Below are 22,128 nucleotides of genomic sequence, written 5' to 3'. Positions count from 1 at the left end.
CCAAAATTGGAAGAGTCTGAATCAGAAAGTGGGTGCTAACAAAACAAAACAAGAAAACAAAAAAGAAACCTAGGAGGGGAGGGCAACGCGTGTTGGAACGATCACCTGGTTCCACTCCGCCGCGCGAGTTTCCCAGACGCGCGCGTGAAGGATGGGGGAGCCGGGAGCCAGGGGGAAGCGCGAGGGCTTCGGGCCCCCGGACTGGCGTCTCCTGTCCAGTGGTTTGCCCCAGGGCGAGTCACTTATCCTCCTGGCGTCGGCTTCTTTATCAATAAAACGGGGATAATAATGCCTCCTCGCAGGGCGATGGCTGGGATTAAACGAAGTTAAAGCCACTGGCACCCAAGAGACGGCAGTGAGCGACTGATCGCTCTGCGCCTACCCACGCCCGCAGCAACTCCTCCGATTTCTAAGCTCCTACTCGCTACGCGGACCAGGGGAAAAGAGGCCAGAAGAAGTGGCTCCCAGGTGACACTGGGCACCAGAGACCTGGCCCCTCACTCCACTGGTCCGAGGGAAGAGCGGAGTCTAGGGAGGGCGCCCTGCGCCATCCCCGGCCCCGGGCGCACGCGCTCGCCGCGGATCCCCACCGCGCGTCCTCTCTCTCCTGCCCCGGCTGCGCGGCCTCTTCCCCGGCGGATCCCACCCCGCTCGGGCAGAGGGGCCCCGGGAGGGAGCCGGCTCCCTCGGTCCTCCCGCCCATCCCTCCCCGGCCGGCGGGCGGCCGAGCAGGGGGCCGTGGGGAGCTGGTTACCTGCAGCGGGCGTCTGGCCCTGGGGCGCAGGAGGGAGCCGCGCCAGGCCGCCCCACAACCGCCGCGCGAGGGCCGGGAGCTGCGCTGTGCCGCGCTCGCCGCGCTCGGAGACCGAGCCTCTGGGCCTGGGGCCGCCCGCCCGCGCGCCACGCCCCTGGGCCCGCCCCTCCAGGGCCCGCCCCCCGCATCCCCGCCTCGCCCGCATCCACCGGGCGACCCCGGCGCAAGGCTGCGGGCCGAGGTCAGCGGGCCCTCTGGGCGGTGCCGCGGACCGCGTGGAGCGCTGGCGTCCGTGCGCTCCCTCAGGCTCGCCCGGGTTCTTCGTTCCCCGAACCGCTAAGGGCTGGGCGCGCGAGTGGGGTCCTTGTCAAAATTGTGTGTCCCCTTCCTAGGAGGCAGGAAGCGCGAGAAGTGCTGCCTTTTCTGATTTTAAAAATGAAAATATATTTATACCAAAAAAGAAAAATATGTAATGCCAAGGTTCCCTATATCATGTAAAGTTTAGAGACGACTATGTAGGGGTTTTTTTCCTACCAAAAAAAGAGAGGACCTAACCTACTAATATCAGAAACGAAAGAAGGGAAATCACTACAGATCGCAAGGACATTAAAAGGATAATAAAGCAATACCATGAACAATTCTGTGTCCACGAATTTGATAACAGATGACATTGACCAATTCCTTGAAAGCCACAATCTGACAAAACTCACTTAAGAAAAAACAGACAATCTGAATAGGCTTATGTCTACTAAAGAAATTGAATCAATAATTAATAACTTTTCAAACAGAAAGCACAAAGCCCAGATGGGCCACTGGTAAATTCTACCAAACATTTAAAGAAGAAATTATACCAATTCGCTAAAATCTCTTTCATAAGATAAAACAGAGGGAGTTCTTCCTAACTCATTCTATGAGGCCAATATTACCCTAATACCAAACCAGACAAAGACATTATAAGAAAACTACAGACCAGTATCTCTCATGAACGTAGATTTAAAAAGTTCTCAACAAAACATTATTGAACCCATCGATGTATTAAAAAAAATTGTACACCATGAGTAAGTGGGACTTATGCCCAGTATGCAAAGCTGGTTCAACATTCGAAAATCAATTTATGGAATCCATTACATCAACAAGCTAAGAATAATCAAATGATTGTATCAATAGATGCAGAAAAAGCATTTCACAGAATTCAATACCCAGGCATAATAAAAACTCTCAGCAAACTAGGAACAGGGGAATTTCTTCCACTGGATAAAGAACATCTACAAAAGACCTACGTCTAACATCATACTTAATGATGACAAATTAGACGTTTTCCCACTAAAATGAGAAACAAGGCAAGGTGTCCCCTCCCATCCTTCCTTTACAACGTTGTATTGAAAGTAGTAGCTAATGCAATTGGGACAAGACAAGGAAACAAAACTTGTACAACACTCGGGCCGCCCAGCCGAGCTCCGCCCACAGCCGCGCTGACTTCCACCGCGTCGCCGCTCCCGGGCACAGACGCAGCCTCTGAACCGCTCGGTGGCTTCTGTTCGGTCAGCAGCAGGACAGACTCGCCGGGGCGTGTCGTCGGCGCCGCCTGGCCCATTGTACATCTTCCCGCCCGGCAGCCCGAGCTCCCGCCCGTGTCCCCCGGCTGGTCCGGGGGGTGCGGGCACCTCCTCAACGGCGGCCCCGCAGGATGCGCGGACCGGGCCCCCAGCGCCCGGGGCGGACGGGGTCATGAGGCACCTGCCGTACTTCTGCCGCGGCGAGGTGGTGCGGGGCTTCGGGCGCGGCGCCAAGGAGCTGGGCATCCCCACGGGTGAGCGCAGGGGGCGCGGAGGTCCCCCACCCCGGGCCGGGTCACGTGGGAGCGGGGACGTCAGCGGGGGCTCGGGGCCAGATCTTGTGGCTATGCACAGGATGACCCCTCCCCTCCTCCTGGTTCCCGATAATGAGGCGGAGGACCTTCGATCGGGCTGAGGGAGCTCATGCGTGCCGGTGGCTCCGAGCCCATCAGGGACCGGGCTTGAGGGGTGATGAGGGCGGAAGCCCAAGCTGAGCTTCGGGGTCCCCTTTCCCCGCCTCCCTATCCAGCCATGATGGGCCTGCCAAGCCTGGCACGCGCTTTGTCCATTAGAAAACGTAATGTGGGCCGTTGGCCAAATTCTCAAGCCGACTGTAAGGTTTTCTTTTCTTTAAATCTGTTGCTAGCAGTCGAATGAGAACCACATATCTTTTTTGTTTTGTCTACATTCGTTTTAATAGTCAGGACCTGACGGTATGCATAATTCATCGTTAAAAATACACCCCAGGGCTGCCCCTAGGCTTTGAGCTTGGGGCCTAGGCATGTGTATTTCGAAAATAAGAATCTTTTCAAGAGCTTCCGAACCTCCTTAAGAAAGACTAGGTCTGAAAAACCCAGCTTAGCTACCTGTTTTCTTCTTCTACTCGAGAGTGTATGCTTTTTTGGGAGAGGTTTCCGCATTTACTGTGATCTGGTACCTTGTTCTTAGCCTGACCACATGCAGAGGAGAAAGAAGTCCGAGCCAGAATATGGAGTGATGGGGTTGATAATCATAGGAAAGATCCTAGGAATCTTGTGATTGTAATGATTTAGACTACCCTTGCTTGTGATTTTTAGAAATATTTTATATGAAACTCTTAACACTCAGAATATTTACTTTTGTTGTTTAGCTAACTTCCCTGAACAAGTAGTAGATAATCTTCCAGCTGATCTCTCCACTGGCATTTATTATGGTTGGGCCAGTGTGGGAAGTGGAGATGTCCATAGGATGATGGTGAGCATAGGATGGAACCCATACTACAAGAATACGAAGAAGTCCATGGTAAGACTTGTATTGAGCTCTGTAACTGAAAATAGGATGATGATTTAGGGTAATCTGCAGTATTAGATGCACTAGAACTCTCCAGTGGTAATGACAACATACCTGAATACTAGAATTTCTGGCAGTGTACTTGAAGGATTTAAAAGTGAAGTACTTAGTTACTCTTTGAATGGAATAACTTTTTCCATCCTTTCACTTTCAATCCATATGTCTCTTTGGATCTAAAGTGAGTGTCTTATAAAAGGGGTATAGTTGGATAATGGATTTTTTAAATCCATTCTGTTAATCTCTGCTTTTTCATTGGACAGTTTAATCTATTTACATTTAAACTAATTACTGGTAAAGCCGGACTTCTGCTATTTTGCTGTTTGTTTTCTATATGCCTTACAGCTTTTTTGTCATTTCCTCCATTACTGACTTTGGCATTTAGTTAATTTTTTTCGTATTGACACATTTTGATCCCCTTCTCAATTCCTCTTGTATATTTTCTATAGATATTTTCTTTGTGGTTAGGATGGGGATTATATTTAACATCCTAAAGTTGTAAAAATCTAATTTGAATTTACACCGACTTAACTTTAATAGTTTACAAAAATTCACAAATTACGTCTTTATACATTGTGTACCCAATAACATAGACTAATAATTTTTATGCATTTATATTTCAAATTGTGTAGAAAATAAAAAGTGGAATTACAAACCAAAATTATAATAATAGTAATTTTTATAACTGCTCATGTATTTACTTTTACTGGAGATAAAAATAAAGTATTTAAGATCATGTTTCATAAAATTGAGCTTGCCACAGTTCATGTAGTTGATTCACTCTTCAGTTACTTGGTCACCCTGTTACAGTAGAACTGCTTGCTTGGATAGTGCTTTCTGATAAAATTGCAAGGTGATGCTTTTTTTTCTCTTTTAAACCACTTTGAGGGTATGCTTTTCTGCCCTTTTCACAGGACCCACACAGCTTAAGGGCTTATTCTGCTAGATATAGCTGAATCTTTTGATCAGCTCAAGTGTGTGGCAAAAACAGTTATAGTTGATCTAAATTTCATCCTCTTTGAAGAGTTTATAGAAGAGAAGTGTGTCACAGTTGGAAAACCACACAGCTGAGTGCTGTATAAGCAATAGAAATGGCCCAGACAACTTAACGTTGTGCTCTATTTCTCTTACTTTTGAGTATTAAGGATGTGAACATTATTTGTTGGAGTAGAAAAGGAAAAGAATTGAAGGAACACAAAATATTTTTCCATAGAATGAGGGAAGAAATGAAGGGGAGGGGAGGCCACTGGCCCATGACTAATTTTTCCATATTAGCTACTCAGATAACAGAACTGTTACTATAAATCTATTCGTGGAATCCCTTGGAAGTCCTTTCATGGTTAGGAGAAACTCAGTTTTCCATTGGTAGGAGGTCCATACTTTTCAGAGTTTTTCTTTTTTCTTTTCTTCGCCAATAACCGACATCTATCATATGCCTGTTAAAGACTTTTTTAAAAATTGGATTGGCTGTCTTACTGCCTTGAAGAAGTTCTTAATATATTCTAGATCTAATTCCTTTGTTGGAATTATGTATTGCAAATACCTTTTCCCACTCTGTTGCTTTTTTTTCATTATTATTCACTTAATGGAATGGTGTCTTTTGAAGAAAAGAGGTTCTTAATTTTAATATAATCAAATTCATCATTTTTCTTTTATAGTTAGTGCTTTTTATATTCTATTTAAGAAATCTTCGCCTACTCCAGAGTCATGAAGATATTCATCTGTGTTTTCTTCTAACAGCTTAATTGTCTTATTTTTTCATATCGAATTGATTTTGGAGCATGGTGTGAGGTAGGGATAAAAGTTAATTTTTTTTTCCATATGGATATTGACCCAGCCCATTTACTGAAAATATGGTCCTTTCCTGACAGCACTGCCACGTCACCTTGGTCATAAATCAAGTGACTATATGTGTGAGTCCAAAATACACTCATACATACTCAGTCTCCTCGTGTATCCTCGGGCCAATACCACACTGTCATACTTTTCATAGCTTTAATAGTCTTGACATATGATTGTGTAAGTCTTCCAATTTTGTTTTCAAGATTTTCTTGGATGATTTTGGCCTTTCACATTTCCACACGAATTTTAGAATCACTTGTCAGTTTTCATCACAAAAAAAAAATAAACCTGCTAAGATTTTGATTGGGATAGCATTGAATCTGTGGATCAGTTTAGGGAGGGTAGACATCATATCTTTTCTCTCAATAATGTTTGTAATGATCAGTGTCGAGGTCTTACATATCTTAGTGTCCTTTTTACTATTCAAAATTTTACTGAAAAGAAAGAATGCAAGTTAAATATATTGGTTTGTAGTACAAAGCCATGGGGCACCTTGTGTCTTCTGACTGAAACCCCTCAGTAACAGCTGAGAAAACTGAGCCCCAGCGAGGGCAGGTGTGCCGTTAGCCAAGTGTGGACCCAGACTTGATTCTTAGCTCAGCTCTTACTGCAGTGCTGTCCTGCTTCTCTTAGATGCTTTCAGTTTAGCCTAGTATATAACTTCCACTCTTCTATATGCAATTTTAGATTTAGTAATCTAACCAAGCTGAAGCTCTAATAAGAGCCATACTATAAAGAAAAGTCCTGTTTCTAATATCCATATTTTCTTCTTTTAAGTTGTTTAAATCAGGGTTCTTTTTTTTCAATGGGCTTCATTAAACCCATAAATCCCATTAAGTTATATGCAAAGTTCTACATAGGGACACTTGAGAGAGCCCATTTTAATGACCTCAGAGGATCATAACCCTCCCCCAACAAATCAAAAAGGTTATGAGAGACTAGGTTATTTTATTTTTTTTTAAGACAGACAATAAAACTCACCTTAATCTTAAAGTCTTGTGTGATATTTCCTTCCCTTTTTTGGTCTGAATCATTTCAAGTGTACATGGGGAACTTGCTATGTTAGGTAAGAAAGAATAAACAATTACTGAATGCAGATTTTCATATTTGATTTCTCATTAGGTGTAAGTTGCTCCTATTATCTCTGTATTGGTTTTATTACTCTGAACGGTCTAGCTGCACTCTTAGCTGATTTGTAATAGACGCTTCAGGTTTAAGGATCACTTCCTAGATTCAATTTTCTAAGTCACACATGAGAATATACTTCTGGTCTCAGGGTACATGTTTCTAAATTGTCTAAACGTCTCCATTTCCAGGGCCACATCCTAGTCCAGCCTCAACATCTTCTGTATTTGTTTGCTTTCTTCATTGATTTTCTGCCTTTTGGACTCAGGTTTGTCCTTTATAGGAGTCTACGAAAATTCAGAGCCCAGAGCACTCCTCCCTCCTGCACCGTTTTGCTTCAGTGCATCCTCTGCCCGTTTGTCACGTCATCCCCGTGTCAGGAACCTGCGGTGACTCTTCTGCCCCCACGTCAGCCTCCAGCTCTGCCTGACCCTCAGGTTTCTGTAACGTGGTGTGTGTCAGAGACATGGGTCCTGATTCACCTCAGAACTAGTTCTTTCAGTAGTAACTTCTCTTAATACTTTGCTCGTTCCCTCTTTGATGTCTTTGCCTAGTTTTTTCACCTTGATAAGACTCTTAATTACTTCGATGCATGTCAGCTTTTTCTATAAACGTCAAATCGTATCAGATTTGTGGTATAACATCTGCCTTACTCAGTTATAATGTTTACATGTAAATTCAGGGGCAGGAACAGGAGCGATGGAAGAATTCAGGAAAAACTGCCCTTAGATTTTAACCTGTCTGTAAAAATTTAATGAGCGTTGATTGTTTCATTTAGATTACCCCACCATAAACATGAAGATGCATTTCAAATTTCAGTACTCTGTAATCTGATGGTAATCTTTTTCACATTTCTTGACTGTAGGAAACTCATATCATGCATACCTTCAAAGAGGACTTCTATGGGGAAATCCTCAACGTGGCCATCGTTGGCTACCTCAGACCAGAAAGGAACTTCGATTCTTTAGGTAAGGTCTTATTTAGATCTTCTAAATATTAGCGCAGCTCCTTCTACTGCTTCTACTAGTAGTAACCATGGCAGGACAGATAATATTTGCACACTTGATATGTGCCAGGCACAGTTTTAAGTGCCTTACGTGAATTAACTCATTTCATCCTCGCAACCACCGTATGAGGAATTATTCTGACCATTTCACAATAGAGGAAGTTGGCACAGAGAAGTTAAGTAGTTTGCCCAGGGTCACATAGTAAGTGATGGAGCCTGGATTCAAACCCAGCAGGCTGGCTGCCTCTCTCCAACAGTATGAAGTTAATGACATGTTTATTTCCTTTTCATGTTTTAAAGAACAAGTAAGAATTAATACTGTGATGACTAATGGGTGCTTTGCAATGCTTGACGTGTAAGAAACAGTAAATCAGAACATTTGAAGTGAATGGTATCGAGTATCTTAGTGTAGTGTGATAGTGTTAATTCTGTTGTAGAGTTTCTTTCACAGGTGTAAATACTGAAGAGAATTGATACTGAATATATGTTTCTTCCATCAGGTATTTTCAATGTACCTTTTTGCTGATGCCTTTCTCTAAGAAATTGCAAGAAGATTAAGGCACTCTTTTGTGTACCATTGACTTCTACTTGAGTCTGGAAGAAGGGATGGGACAGGCATTTACAGGGCATCTACCCCATGCTAGAGATGCTGCCAGCCTAGGAGTCTGCAGGAGGCTGCGCACGGGAGTGGTGGAAAGTCCAGCGGCAGTTTCTGATCATCTTGTCCTGGTGTGTTCTCTCTGCAGAGTCACTTATTTCAGCCATTCACGGTGATATTGAGGAAGCTAAGAAACGACTCGATTTACCAGAACACTTGAAACTCAAAGAAGACAGTTTCTTCCAGGTTCCTAAAAGCAAAATAATGAATGGCCACTGATGAAAAATTATCTTATTTATTCATTCACTGTTTTCTAGTATTCTACCACTCATAACTGTGCGATCTCATCTCTGTTATATTTTAAAAATCAAACCTTTTCCTACAGCTGTGAATTAGTTTAAACAGTACAGTGTAGTTACGCTTCAGCTGTTCAGTTAAACCCATCATGCTACAGTACTAAAAAGATTCATTTTAGAAATGAAGATTCTTTTTAATGTAATATATAGATTAAAATCTACCACTGGAAAGGTCTTAAGTGTCTTATAATGGAGATGAAATGTATATAAGTGTGAGTAAAAAGGGAAGTCCCTAGTTGGAGATGAGAAGGACAGCTCTCGTGGTAAAATACTCGCATGTCTGTACTTGTATAGCGTGTGCCGCTCAACAGAGAAGGTGGTAAAAGTCAGTGGATTAAACGGGGGTTTGATAGTTTATGACAAACCTCAGGGGGAAAATCAAGACTTTGTATTTGTGATATTTTGTACATTAATGTATTATTAGACATGAAGACTTGTGAAATTTCACTGTAATCAGTCATTTCCTTAATGAGGTCAGATCATTGTACTGCGTTCCATTTTTGTTACAGCTGCCTTGGACTAATTGGTCTACACTCCCTCTGCTTATCATTTTTCATCTGTGTTTGAAAGCAGTAAAATGAGTCTTTTCTGAATCTCTAGGTCTCATTTTTGTGTTGTATAACACTTCTCTCGTCTTTCTAAGAGTAGACATTCTACTTTAACATTTTTCTTGACTTTGGTTCTTTTTTCCTTTAAACAATTGTCAGTCTCAGTTTTTTTCCCATTTAGATTATCCTACACCTGTTCACTTACAGAAGACTCCATCTGTGCCTATCATTCCATCCCTTCACTATATGGACAGTGATTAACTGCAAATCTGTATTGCATTTTAGAAAAAAACCCAAAAACTTCATCTTTACGTTTCCTCAAATTTTAAATAAACACATAGCAGTTCATTCATATATACCAATTTCTTAGAGAACACAAAATACCTGTTCTCCCCCTGGGGAGACTACTTAAGAGCCAATTAAACTGTGAAATAGTTATTTATTTTTAACGTCATCATATGTTCCTGAGCAACTATAAACTGTTGTAGTTGTATAGGCACAATGTAATTTAATGCTAAAGAGTGCTTGCAGCTTGGGGGAAGGACATAAATAATAACGTTTTAGTTAAATAATCTTTATATGATGCATTATTTCTTCTTACAAACTACTAAGAAGTGATTTTTGGCCGCTTGAGACTTTTGTTTATATTGGCAGAAAGATGAAGTCTTTAGATATTTTGGAAACAAGAATTGCAGACTGTCTGGGCCCCATTGCACACTGCATTATTGTTTACTTTAGCACCAGATTTGGTGGGGGGTTGGGGAGAGAAATATATAGAAATATATAGAAGGAAATTTTAAAAGATAACTCATTATAAATCATTTTTCCTAATCTGCATGAATGACTTAGAGAAGAGATTTTAGCAAAAATATTTATAGATTACTTAGAAAAACATCTACAGCTCATGTGAGAGACAGGGAAGCATGGATACATTCAGGTGGATTGTGTTTTAGTGTTTGGTGTATGAATTTATGACAAACAATGTAGCATATGTCTTTTTCATTTCTCCTTTATAAAAACACTTAGAAAATGTAATTTAATGTTAGAAATCTCATACTTGAAAGAAGCGTATTATCAGTGGCTTTAAGATGCAAAGGTAAAGACAAGCATGGAAAGTGTAGAAGCAGATGTGTGCTTGTTCGAATAGCCTGCTGCTAATTGTGTCCTCATTAAGTGTGTGAAAGTTCTGTGATGTTGCCACCTTACATTTTGTTAAATAGCCATTGCTTGAAAATTGTATAGTATGCGGTTTAGAAGTATTCACTCCTACATTTTTTGAAGTTTATATTTAGTATTTATGCATTATAAGAAATTGTAATAGTACCATTTTTGATTAGTCTGACTGCTTTTAGGCCTTGAAATCAATCTTGACTAAGCGATGTTTCCTGTCTCCCTGGGTCAGCTGGAATCTTCGCCTTGTCTGTATAAGATCCTAATTTGTTGGCTGATGCTTCCCTTCAGGTGTGTTAGAGGCCTGACTAGCAGGTCACAGGCGGCAGCTGTAGGGACAACCTGGCGTGCAGTGGTGGGTCTGCAGCCAAAGGCCTTGCCTGTAAGGGGCCCTGTTTTTTATGCCTGTGGCACAGCGACAGGTTTATTTGGAGAGCATTCACAGACGACAGTACTCTCAAAAGTCCACTCTCTGAGAGTGAGGGTCCTCATGCCATTTGGGAGTTACAAGAGCCAAAGGAGTATAAGTGGGTCTGAGTTCCCTTCCATGACTCCTGCTCCTAACAGGGCTCTGTAACCTTCATGACTTGCGCCACCAACCCCATGGCAGTGACCTGGCACTCTGGCCTGGCTCTGCTGTAAGCAGGAACGCACAGTTGCTCTTTCAGCCTTCATCTCCAGCGCTCTCAGCCATGAAGGCCTAAAAGCCTGCAGTCAGGGCTGGCATGTGACACGGTTCTGACCAGGGACATGGAAGCAAATTCCACTTGGCATTTATGAGGATGGTTTCGCTTTCCTCGTGAAAGTGCCAGTCTGTTCCTCTTCCCTCTTACCTGGAAAATGGATGTGAGGCTGATAGAGGAGATCCAATCTGACCTTCAGAGACGGAGCTGGAAGATAAGTCCACGCAGTAAAAAGAGATGCGATTGTAAGCAAGAGTAAAAGAAAAATAGAATAAGCCCTAGGAAGATAACAGATGTAGGGATTATCAGATACAGAATCTGAAATGACTGTTGCATATGTGTAAAGAAATAAAAGAGAGTCAGAAACGGTAAAATAACAAGGTTCTGTAAAAATTGGGCAGATTTAAGAATTGTCAAAATAGAATTTATGGTGATGAAAAAATAATTGAAATTAAAATCTCAATGGAAGGGTTTAGTACAGTTCAGACACAGAATTGATGAACTTAGATCTGACGAAGGCTGTGAATGTGCTGCCATGTGCCTATTGCCTGTCATTGCAAAGTCACCTTCTGTACTCTTTGTGATGTGGCTGTGACTCGACGTTTCTTTGACAGTTGACTTCCTTCTGGGTCAGGTCATACATGGAGTCTGAGCCCCGGCTTGTGTCCAGGCAGCTCAGTTCGTCCGTGGACCTCCCCTGTGCTAATTTCCCCTGTTCCTGCGTGTATTGAGACTAGACATACTTGACATCTGACAGAATCCCCACTTTGGTTCCCTGATCATAATGAGGGCTAAGTAGAAGCCAGAACAGTAAACCAAATCAATGCCACATCTCAGGAAATTGCAGCGAGCCATCGTCAAAAATCCTGAAAGATTCAGGGTCAAGCCACCCAGCATATCTGTTCAGACCAGACAGAAATTTGATGGATCTTGTAGAGTGACTGCATTATCATAAACTAATCAGGTGGTGACCTCCACTGCAGCTATTGTCCAGGACACAGAAGACGTCTCAACAGATTTCCAAGGATTGGTATGAAGAACACGTTGATCACAACACCATGGAGAAAAATTAATATTTTTAAAAATGCAAAAATATCACAATGGAAAGCTATGTTGAAGTGAACAACATGCAACATGTAAAAATTAAAGGGATGCAGCTAATGCTTCCCTCAAAAGATTTATAGCTTTAAATACATTTATTAGGTAAGATCAATAATGTAAGCTTTGATCTCAAGCTGGAAAAAGAACAGCAGAAGAAACCAGACAAGAAAGAGTACATACTGTGTGATTCTGTATAAATTTTAAGAACAGGCAAAACTATAGCAAAAAAAGGTCTGAATGGTTCCTGAGGACAGAGATGACGGGAGGATCATGAAGGCGGTTGGGTGCTTCTGTCTTACTGTGCTGTTTCTAGAGTTGGGGGCTGGTTGCATCGTGTGCTCGCTTTGTGAAAATTCATCAAGCTTTTGTACTTGTGCACAGACAAATAAGACAAATAATGTTCTGTATAGCTCAGCTGTGACTATCATTTACATGGTCATAATTACAGCACTGAATTTTTATAAAACGAAATAGATCTGTTGGGAGGATGAGGAGATGGGAAGTGTGCAGGGGCAGCGGTAGGAAGCATTTGGAAAAGAAATGCTCATCTTCCCTTAGTGGAAAGTGAGTAGGTAGATGCCCAGCCTGAAAACATAAGCAGCAGCAGTGTGAGCATCTCCCTTAGAGACAGGGAGACACACGTTACACCATGGAAAGGGGGAGAGTGCTTCTAAGACGTGGGAGATGGGGTGACGGGGGCAAACAAATTAATATTTCTTTTTTTTTTTTTTTGAGGAAGATTAGCTCTGAGCTAACTGCTGCCAATCCTCCTCTTTTTGCTGAGGAAGACTGGCCCTCAGCTAACATCTGTGCCCATCTTCCTCTACTTTATATGTGGGAGGCCTGCCACAACATGGCCTGCCAAGTGGTGCCGTGTCCACACCCGGGATCTGAACCGGCGAACCCCGGGCCACCACAGTGGAACGTGCAAACTTAACCACTGCGCCACCGGGCCGGCCCCCAAATGAATATTTCTGTATCTTACTGAATAATTTAATTCCTTATTCTTGTGTATAGTTTGATGGAGATAAAAATCAGCCTTTAAAAAGTTAATTATGTATTTAGAGAGTGTTCAAAAAGTTGGGAAACCTGGGATAAACTTATTTTTCAACAGTGTATTATATTTTCAAATTATATGCTCAGAGTGCTTTTGTCCAATTTCCAAACACCTTTTCAGGTAAAGTACCTCTAAATTTATTGAGTCCAACTAGTAATGTGGAAAAAAGAAGCACACATCATAAAGCAGCACTGTCAATAGAACTTTCCGCTACGAGGATAATGTTCCATCTCTTCACTCTCCAACAATTACTTTAACTAGCCACGTGTGCCTCATGACAACTGTATTAGACAAGTCAACTGTAGAGGATCTAGAAAGTCTGGAAACATGGGAAATAACATATTTACTGTACTTTTTTTAGATTCACAATTGAACCCATTGTCTTAATTTTGAGGTACTTTATGTGAAAATGCATTGAGCATATTTCTTGAAATAGAACTAACATACTGTTTAAGTCAGTTGTTTCCCAACTTTCTGGATAACTATATATGATACTCTTTCCTCCTACTTAGTTTGCTATTCTTTTAATAATTGCTCATTGATTTTCAGCCGTTATTTCCCATATGAGCATTTAGGTCTAAGAATCTCCTCCCACCGACTACAGGTTGACCCGCTGGCGTGTGGACTCAGCCCCTTGTAAAGGGAGTGAGCTGCCCGGCAGTTGCATCTCAGCCTGGCTTTCCTGATGGCATTCCTGCACACAGTCACCTTCCCTTAAAGGTCTCAGCATTAGTCTGTTAGGTCGAAAGGCCTTTAACAGAGGGGAGATGGATATACTCGAGCGGCACTCATGAATACATGAGTTCCCGTACCAGCCCCACAGCAGCCTCCCACAAACTCCGGTGTCTCCATTTTTATAATCGCCTTAGCTCTTTGACCCAGAGTGAACGCTTCGAGAGGCCCTGGACCGTGTTTTCATTCCCCCAGTACCTATGTAAACAAAGTGCTCTGTATGCAATTGTACATTAACTAGAAATAAATGTATCTCTGATATTGAGGTCTTAATACAGCGACAGAAGTAGAGAAAGCTTCAGTGGGAACCCAGCTTGTGGGACAAATAATTTTTAAGCCTGGCTCTGCCTCCCTCAGCTCCATTTTGTTCTCTCAGGCAAATGCTCTGCTGTGGATGAAACCTCTAGGGCTGAATTGATCTGTTGAGGCCAAGTTAAAGTCATTAAGATGGGTATCAAATTATCTCGTTTTGCTTTTTTTTTGCTGCAAAAGATTCGCCCTGAGCCAATCTTCCTCCATTTTTTAGTATGTGGGCCACCAGTACAGCATGACAGCTGGTTCACGCCTGGAACCGAACTGGGGCTGCGGAAGCAGAGTGTGCCTAACCACTACTAGGCCACTGGGGCTGGCCCAACTCTTATATTTTTCTTATAGAAAATTTGTGACTTCTGGAATTTTTTATTTCTAATCCTTCGTGAACTAATACTTTTAAAGATACAATAAAAATTAATTACAAGAAAAGGAGTCACACACTTGGATGTCTTGGCAATGTCAACATGCTGTAGAAGATTCTAAACACTGAGTTTCAGTGTCAGTTCACAGGCCAGGAGCAGTCGCCGACCACACTTCGGGTGGCCCTGTTCTAGGGGCCTTCGGCTTTTCCTTTTAGCTAGGGCAGGATTGACAAATCATTCTGTAAAGGGCCTGACAGTGAATTCTTTAGGTTTTGCCAAAGTGAAAAAGCGACCATAGACGATATGTAAATGAATGGGCGTGGCTATGCGCCAAACTTTCCTTTACTGAGGCAGCAGAAGGCGTGGGCTCACAGGCCTACGTTTGCCACCTCCTGAGTCAGGAGTTTTTTTCAACCTTTTTTGGGGCATAGTGAGCTAGTAACCTTCTTTTTCCTCATTACTATGCAGGTTTTATGTGATTCATGTGAACATTTAATTTTGAAGTAGAGGTGTTAAAATCGGGGAGGATAGGATAGATTTAAAGTGCTACTGGCATCTTCAAATCCAAGTGTCCAGGTGCATTGAAAATGTTTCCGGTTCTAGCTGGAGCTGTAGGTGAGCACAGGATGCCAGCGCTGGAAGGGGACTGAAAGTGTGTGTCCTCCCCAGGTTCGCATGTTGAAGTTCTAACCCCTAGGGTGCTGGTGTTAGGAGGTGGACCTTTGGGTGATTAAGTCATGAGGGTGGGGCCCCATGAGTGGGATTAGTGCCCTTGTAAAAGGACCCCAGAGAGCTCCCCCGCTGTCTTTCACCATGTGAGGATACAGTGAGAAGTCGGCAGTCTGCAGCCCAGAAGAGAGCTCTCACCAGAACCCGACCACGCTGGAACCTGATTTCGGACTTCCAGCCTCCAGAACTGTAAGAAATAAAGTTCTGTCATCTAAAAGTCACCCGGCCTCTGGTATTTTGTTAGTAGCCTGAACAGACTAAGACAGCAGCCCTGCTGTGGGGCTTCAAATAGATGACCTCTTCGTTCCTCCCCACCTCTCCTTTTCCCTCCCTTCACTCTCTCCTCCCCTCCCCCTCTGTCTTCCCCTCTCTCTTCTCCTCTTTTCTCTCTAAACAGGTGTGAGCGGTTGAATTGGGAGTGAAGAAGATATGAACAAAATAGTCATCTATAAAATATTTGTAATTTTTCTCTTTGGAACTGGATTTGAGATGTCAGATTGCCTGACTCCAGGATGTTGGTCTTAATGGAGTTTCTTAGGATCAATCCTCTAAACCAGTTCTAGTTCCCTGGGTTACCCAGGACAATGGGGAGGGCAGAGCTGCGGAGGGGTGTGTGGGGAAGTGGGGGTGCCAGCCCTGCACAGTTAAGGAGTCTTGAGGGCTCACTATTGCTGTCTATGGTAGAGCATCATCTTAGGGAGTGGTTAGGTTGTAAAGTCAGCAAGCACAGCCAAAAGTGGATATAGAAGTCAAAACTACCCACGCAAACTTCTTGTCTTTAAATTGTTAAAAGCTGGGTCTTCTGAAGCTCAACCTAAGATTTAATTCTTTGTGTCTCTGCATTTTGGCCAAGGCCTCCTTGTTCTGGGACAGTAGAGGCCTTGGTTGAGTTTGAACAGACGAGGATAACTGAGCAAATGAAAGAATCTTACTTTCCTCTCTCATGCTCTTGTCCAGTGAAGCCATGTAGTTGAATTCTCTTCAGTCGAATAGAAGTATTATGCAACTGCACTGGATTATCTTGTATTTCCCACAGCAGACCTAAGCCTCATAAGTTACCATTTCGGTTGGGAATCTAACTGGTTGCGAGTAACAGAAATGGATTCTGGCTGATTTACACAGGAAAGGAATTTATTGGGAGAATGATGGATAGCTCAGGGAATGGATGGGAAATCTGGAAATTGGGTGAGAAAAGGTAACCCCCGAACTAGGGTCAGAACCAGAGTCAAACTCACCCCACAGCCAGTTAATCAAAGACAGGCCCACTGCTGCTGAGCCAGGATGCCACCAGAACCATATCCTCTACACAGCTGGCTGGCCCTGTTGCCTCAGAAACTAATCTTTATATGGTTAGCATTTGATTGGCTGAGTTTTGATCACGTGCCCCTGGATTAGCTGCAAGGTGTGCTGGGAAATGTAGCACGTGAGTATTTCAGCTTTTATAGAGACAGACACTTCTCCAGCAAGGCTCATGCTATGGGAAATAAATTCCCTAAACATAAAGGGGGTGCAGGGGGCTAGGACAGTAGGCAGTAAAAAAAAAAAAAAAAAAAAGGACAAATATCTACTAGCATTATTCAACTGAAGGAAATGATGATCTGAGCACATGCCATCCATCTAATCCTTTGGCCACCATTCCAAAAAATGTTCCAGGGAGCCTGTTAAAACCTTTTGTTTTCTGTTATCCAAAGAAGAAAGAAAACATAATCCATAGTGTTTCCCTGGTTACCCTGATTTGCAGGAAGTTCAGCGCTAATGTCCAATCACAGGCGCTATAATCACCTGGAGCCCTGAGTCTCAAAATGTTCCCCAGAGAGCCCGAGGGCCTCATGGAAGCGTCCGGGCGATGGGCAAGCCAGGGGCCTCTGCTCCTTCTAGCCCTGCTGACTAGGAGGCAGGAATCCTGACTGTTTACATCTGTGGGTTCCCCCGAGGACCACATCTGACTAAAAGCCCCCATGGGTAAGACATGAGCCCACCGGCCTCCTCCCTCAAGGTCCGCATTCTCTGTTTTCATGTCAACAATTTCACTTTGTACATGTGACAGACGGCATCACAAGCACTTTTCTGGAAGTGGGTGGGTCTAAATCCTGGAGGAGTCGCTCCCTCTGGGGACTGAGAGGACTGCCTGGGCGGGTTCCGCTGGGAGCCGTGTAAACAAACACCCGCGCTGATTGAGTCCCTCCCTGAGGGTCCACGTCCACCCCAGAGCTCTTCAGGCCTCTCTGTGCCTTCACGATTTCCTACGGCTGCCCAGGAGTTGTTCTGCTTACAGATCTGCTGGTATTTCTCATTTATTTATTTTTTTAAAGATTTTATTTTTTTCCTTTTTCTCCCCAAACCCCCCCGGTACATAGCTGTATGTTCTTAGTTGTGGGTCCTTCTAATGGTGGCATGCGGGACACTGCCTCAGCGTGGCTCGATGAGCAGTGCCACGTCCATGCCCAGGATTCAAACCGTCGAAACACTGGGCCGCCTGCAGATGAGCGAGCGAACTTAACCACTTGGCCACAGGGCCGGCCCCTTTCTCATTTATTAAAGTCTCGCCATCCAGCACAGTATTTCTGTCAAATGACATTTTTTGTTTTGTTTTCAAATCTATCTCCTGAACTCAACAAAACCAAATACTAATATTCTGAGATGTCCACCATATTTCAAAATCAGGATTTTCCCCTGGCCCTTCGCCTGACCAGCTGGACCAGTTCTCTCCTGTTTCCTGTAGATTTGGTTTGACTACTTTTTTGAGGTTTTAGAAGATGGAAGGAGGTTTTACCTTGGATTCTCTGCCTTTTTGAAAGTTTGTTTTCTTCATTCCTTTGTAGACAATCTTGGAAAGAGAGGGATAACATGAAATGTCTATTACTGCCTCGTTGAAGATACCATGTTCTCTGTAAGAACACAGTTTTGAAAGTCAAACACAGATGATGAGGTGCACACTGACCATTCAGAAGCAGAGTCGGTCCCGTGTTTCACTGCAGCGACTCAGGGCGTGAGTGAGGACATTCTCTCCATTTCATCCACTGACCAGGGGTAAAGGTCAGCGGTTGCAGCAACAGGAGCTTCAAGGTGCTTCTATTGACGTCACCTCATTGTTCCTCACAACAAGTCTGAGACGTCTAGATAGATGTTCTTGTTACCTCACTTCAGGTGAAAGTCAAAGATAAACTCAGACCAACTCAAACCGTGAAACTAGAAAATGTCAGAGCTGAGCGTGGAACCCAGGTCTTCAACCTGTTTCAGGAGGGAAACACTCTGAGTAGACTCAGGCGCAGCTGCCTGACCCTGGAGGAGTTGTATAGATGGGACCCTGGGAGCTATGGGTGGTGGAGTGGTGGGCGAGGACGATCCCCAGGCCCACTGGCTGGCAGCTTTTGCAGGACATGGGGGCTCACCCTTTGCCTGGCTCTTGCCTCTACTGCTAGAGTGTTTCAAGCACAAGGATAGTTAGTAAGACTGAGATCAAACTTTTAGTTGAGGCAGCAAAAAGGCAGAAAGTTCACAAACACAGAAGCCTTAATCAAATTGACACATTGTGGGCAGGAACCATGTCTCTGAGTCTGGAGGAATAGAGATGTGCCAAGGGTCCACGTCTCAGTCTGGAGCAGGACAGTCAACTAAAGTCAGGGAGAGCCCCCGGCGGGCTGGGCTGCCTGTTCTTATTCCACTGACCTCCATCCTTGTTCCCTGTAGAGTTCCATCATTCATGACTCTCCACGGGAAGCTCATGTTCCCCAGTAATCCCCAAACTCGGACGGCTTATTCCAGACTCCAAGCCCTGCTCATTCTCTTCCCATTCCCTCTATTTATCCAGAGTCCACCCATCTGTAAGATGATGTGAATATGGAACTCTTCTTTTCTTCATACTTTCAGAAGAGGTGCCAAGGGTAAAATCTTTGTAATAGGTGATGCTGAAGCCCCCATATTCCCATACCAGGTCCTAGAAAATCCAGCTCATGCTAAGAGGATGTGAAATCTGTTCTGCCCATCACCTTCCTACTATCTAGAGAGAAGTGGAGTTGAAGAGGGGAGGAGGGAGAATTCCTTTGGAGATAAACATCAGTGTCCTCTGTCTCAAGTGTATCAATCAGAGAGCTTGTGTCCCCTCAGTTGGGAGGTGGACATAAGAATTGTGTGAGACACTGTAGCTAGATTGGCCTGAGACAACAGAGCAGAGAGGGAGAGAAGGTGGCACTTTCACTCTCAATGGAGGGGGAGAAGGAGGGGACAAAGGTGCATGCTTTCCAGGGACCAGACATGCAGAGATAACTGGAGCCATATCTTAGAGAGACTCCACCCCAGATGGCAGCCTGGAGTGGGGAAGGGACCCAGAAGAGGGGCAGAGGAAGGATTTCCAGAAGCCCAGGGTCCAAAAGGCCTAAAGGGGACTCTGGGTGCACCACAGACACTGCAACTGAATTGCCCCAGAAGGGAAAATTCAAAGAGAATATGCTTTAAGCACAGCGAGCTCAGGGTCAGTAGGCAGGGCTGGATTCCTCCCCCTGAGCCAGGGTTTTTCAAGCTGTGTGCTGTGAAATCAAATTAGTGGATTGTGATCAGCTTCAAAAATAATAATAATAAATTAAAATATGATGGAAAATATCATGTGATTTGGATAAGTATTGTTTCCTGAAACGTTTGCTTCAGGTTTGTAAATAGACGTCGGTGTAAATTTTATTTTTTTTATTGTGGATCACAGTCCAAAAACATTTGAAAGCCCCTGTTTTAATTTGCTCTCCTTATGCCTTGCCTTGTTGTTCTAGAAGGATTGGGCAACTACAATCTGGGAGATTAGGAATGAGACCTCTGGAGCTGGCTTCTATGCACCTGGGGCCAGTTACTTTACCTCTCTGTGGTTTGCTGTCTTCTCCATAAAAGAGGGGTAACAATGGTGCCCACCTCACAGGGCTGTTATGACCGTTAAGGGGATTAAGCAAATCGATTGATGCCAAGTGCTTCTAACAGTACCTGAAGAACAGTATGTTATGTGATGAATGCTAATCATTGTTGTAATGGGGGTTATTTCTTCCCCTGGCCAGAGATGACATTGTAACTTTAGGACACAGCATATTCTTCCCTAGATTGTATGCATCCAGCCAAGTTTTGCTCAGCTGTAGACAATGATTTCTGTGAGCAAATAGGCACACCACAAATATTTATGGAGCAGCTACTGTGTGTTAGCACTCTGCTCTGCACCAGGGGTACAGAGTGGAATAAGATAATGTTCCTGACTTTGAGGGGCACATAGTCTCCCAGAGAAATTCCAACTTATTTGACTTTTTCTCCATCACCCCCAGGTGGCGCCCAGTATATTTTAGGTCTCCAGGACATATGTATTGAAGGAATTTCTCAGGCAGGGCTCATGAACTCTCTTTACCTCACCCAGATGCAGTAAATGAGGCAGCATCACGTCCCTTCACTTCTTCCAGTACCTTCCAGATGTGGAGGAGAGAAGAGCAGCACAGGAGACTTTTCTGCAAATGCCAAAGGTCTCCAAAATTCTACGTTTGAGGAAAGATGAATGTGTTCTTGTAGACATCCTCTAGTGTCTGTTTCATAGTGTTTATTGAAAAAAGTTTTCAGGAAAGAAATGAGAAAGGAAACAGACGGCACCAAGTGACAAAGAACCTTAGAGATTTCTTCTCTCTACTGCTTAGAGCAGCTGACAAGCTATCAGGAAACAAACGGAGCAGGGGATGTGGCGCAGCCTCCTGGATCATCCACGTGGTCCCCACCTCCCTTCCAGCACTCGCAGTCCTTTAGCTACATAAACAGAGCTCTGATGTCACAACCCGAGGGAGGTCAGGCTGGGTGAGTGTGGCCTCCCTCCCACTCCCCTCCTTCAAAGCACGGCCGAGACTTCCCAGGAGGTTACATATGACATTAACAAACTGACAAGGTGGCTTTTTTCTTTTTCTTTTTAGCCCAGAGGGAGTAGAAAACATAAAAAAAAAGGCGGGCGGGGGGCAGCCTGTGGTCTGGTGGTCCGGTTAAGCATGCTCCACTTTGGTGGTCCACGTTCAGTTCCCAGGTGTGGACCTACACCACTCATCAGACTCATCAGTGGCCATGCTGTGGCAGCAACTCACATACAAAATAGAGGAAGATTGGCAACAGATGTTAGCTCAGGCAGAATCTTCCTCAGAAACAAACAAAAAGACTAATCTGGGACAATGTAAAGCCCTCCCCATCGACTGCCTTGGAAGAACTATAGAACTGCACGCAGGTGAGGCCCAGGGTCAGAATGTGTGTGTGCGTCTTTTCAAAAAGGGCCAATTTAAAAATGGCAACAGTTTACATTTAAATTGCTGTACAGTTTACTAGTTTACAATACAGAAGGCACAGCCACACATATTATCTCAAGTGCCTTCGCCGGTGTCACATACAGCTAAATTGGAAATGAAGAGATCCTGGACTTGAAGGCCAGTTCTCTTTCAATTAAGCTTTTTATTCTGAAAAGAAATTCTTCCTCTTCCACATCAAGCCATCTTCCTCAGTGTTTTCCTTTTATCTTCGGTTTTGTAGATCTTAACGAGCTCTTCATCTCTTTTCCTCAAAGCTGCCAGCTTTGGTATGTAAATTCTTTGACCCCTGGAGGGTGGAGGTAGATGCAGTAGCTGACGCATTTTGAAAGCCTTGTAACTGAACTGAGTGGGTTCATCTCTTGGTGAGCGTGGAGCCGAAAAGCACGGCCAAGGCAGAAGCAGGTGAAGAAGAGGTTGATTGCTTGCACAAGTAATGGAGTACACTGGGGATATCTTCCAAAGCAATGTCTCAGGGAGCTCAGTGCTGGTGGGGACTATACACAAGAGAGCAAAAGATAATTGGTTTATTTGTAACAACTGTGTAACAACTGTATTCTTTTAAGGTGCAT

The 22,128-nt window shown here is 43.8% G+C and overlaps 1 protein-coding gene and 1 long non-coding RNA gene across 2 annotated transcripts; one reads left to right on the top strand and one right to left on the bottom strand.

The window, feature by feature from the left end:
- Positions 1–2,213: 2,213 nt before the first annotated feature.
- On the top strand, positions 2,214–9,156 carry LOC100063011 (riboflavin kinase). The gene is made up of 4 exons (XM_005604945.4): positions 2,214–2,564; positions 3,440–3,591; positions 7,469–7,571; positions 8,356–9,156. The coding sequence occupies exons 1-4, from the start codon at positions 2,483–2,485 to the stop codon at positions 8,484–8,486; spliced, it is 468 nt and encodes a 155-aa protein (XP_005605002.2). The 5' UTR covers positions 2,214–2,482; the 3' UTR covers positions 8,487–9,156.
- Positions 4,235–18,118, bottom strand: LOC138920379 (uncharacterized). The gene is made up of 4 exons (XR_011431457.1): positions 18,031–18,118; positions 15,396–15,444; positions 11,115–11,171; positions 4,235–8,457 (listed from the first exon to the last, which is right to left on the bottom strand). It is a non-coding gene; the product is annotated as an uncharacterized lncRNA (long non-coding RNA).
- Between the last annotated feature and the right edge of the window lie 4,010 nt (positions 18,119–22,128).

This window comes from Equus caballus, chromosome 23 (genome assembly GCF_041296265.1).
Source record: "Equus caballus isolate H_3958 breed thoroughbred chromosome 23, TB-T2T, whole genome shotgun sequence".
Taxonomy (NCBI): Eukaryota; Metazoa; Chordata; class Mammalia; order Perissodactyla; family Equidae; genus Equus; species Equus caballus.
Note: the sequence above shows the minus strand (reverse complement) of the source record. Positions and strands in the feature narration are given on the sequence as shown.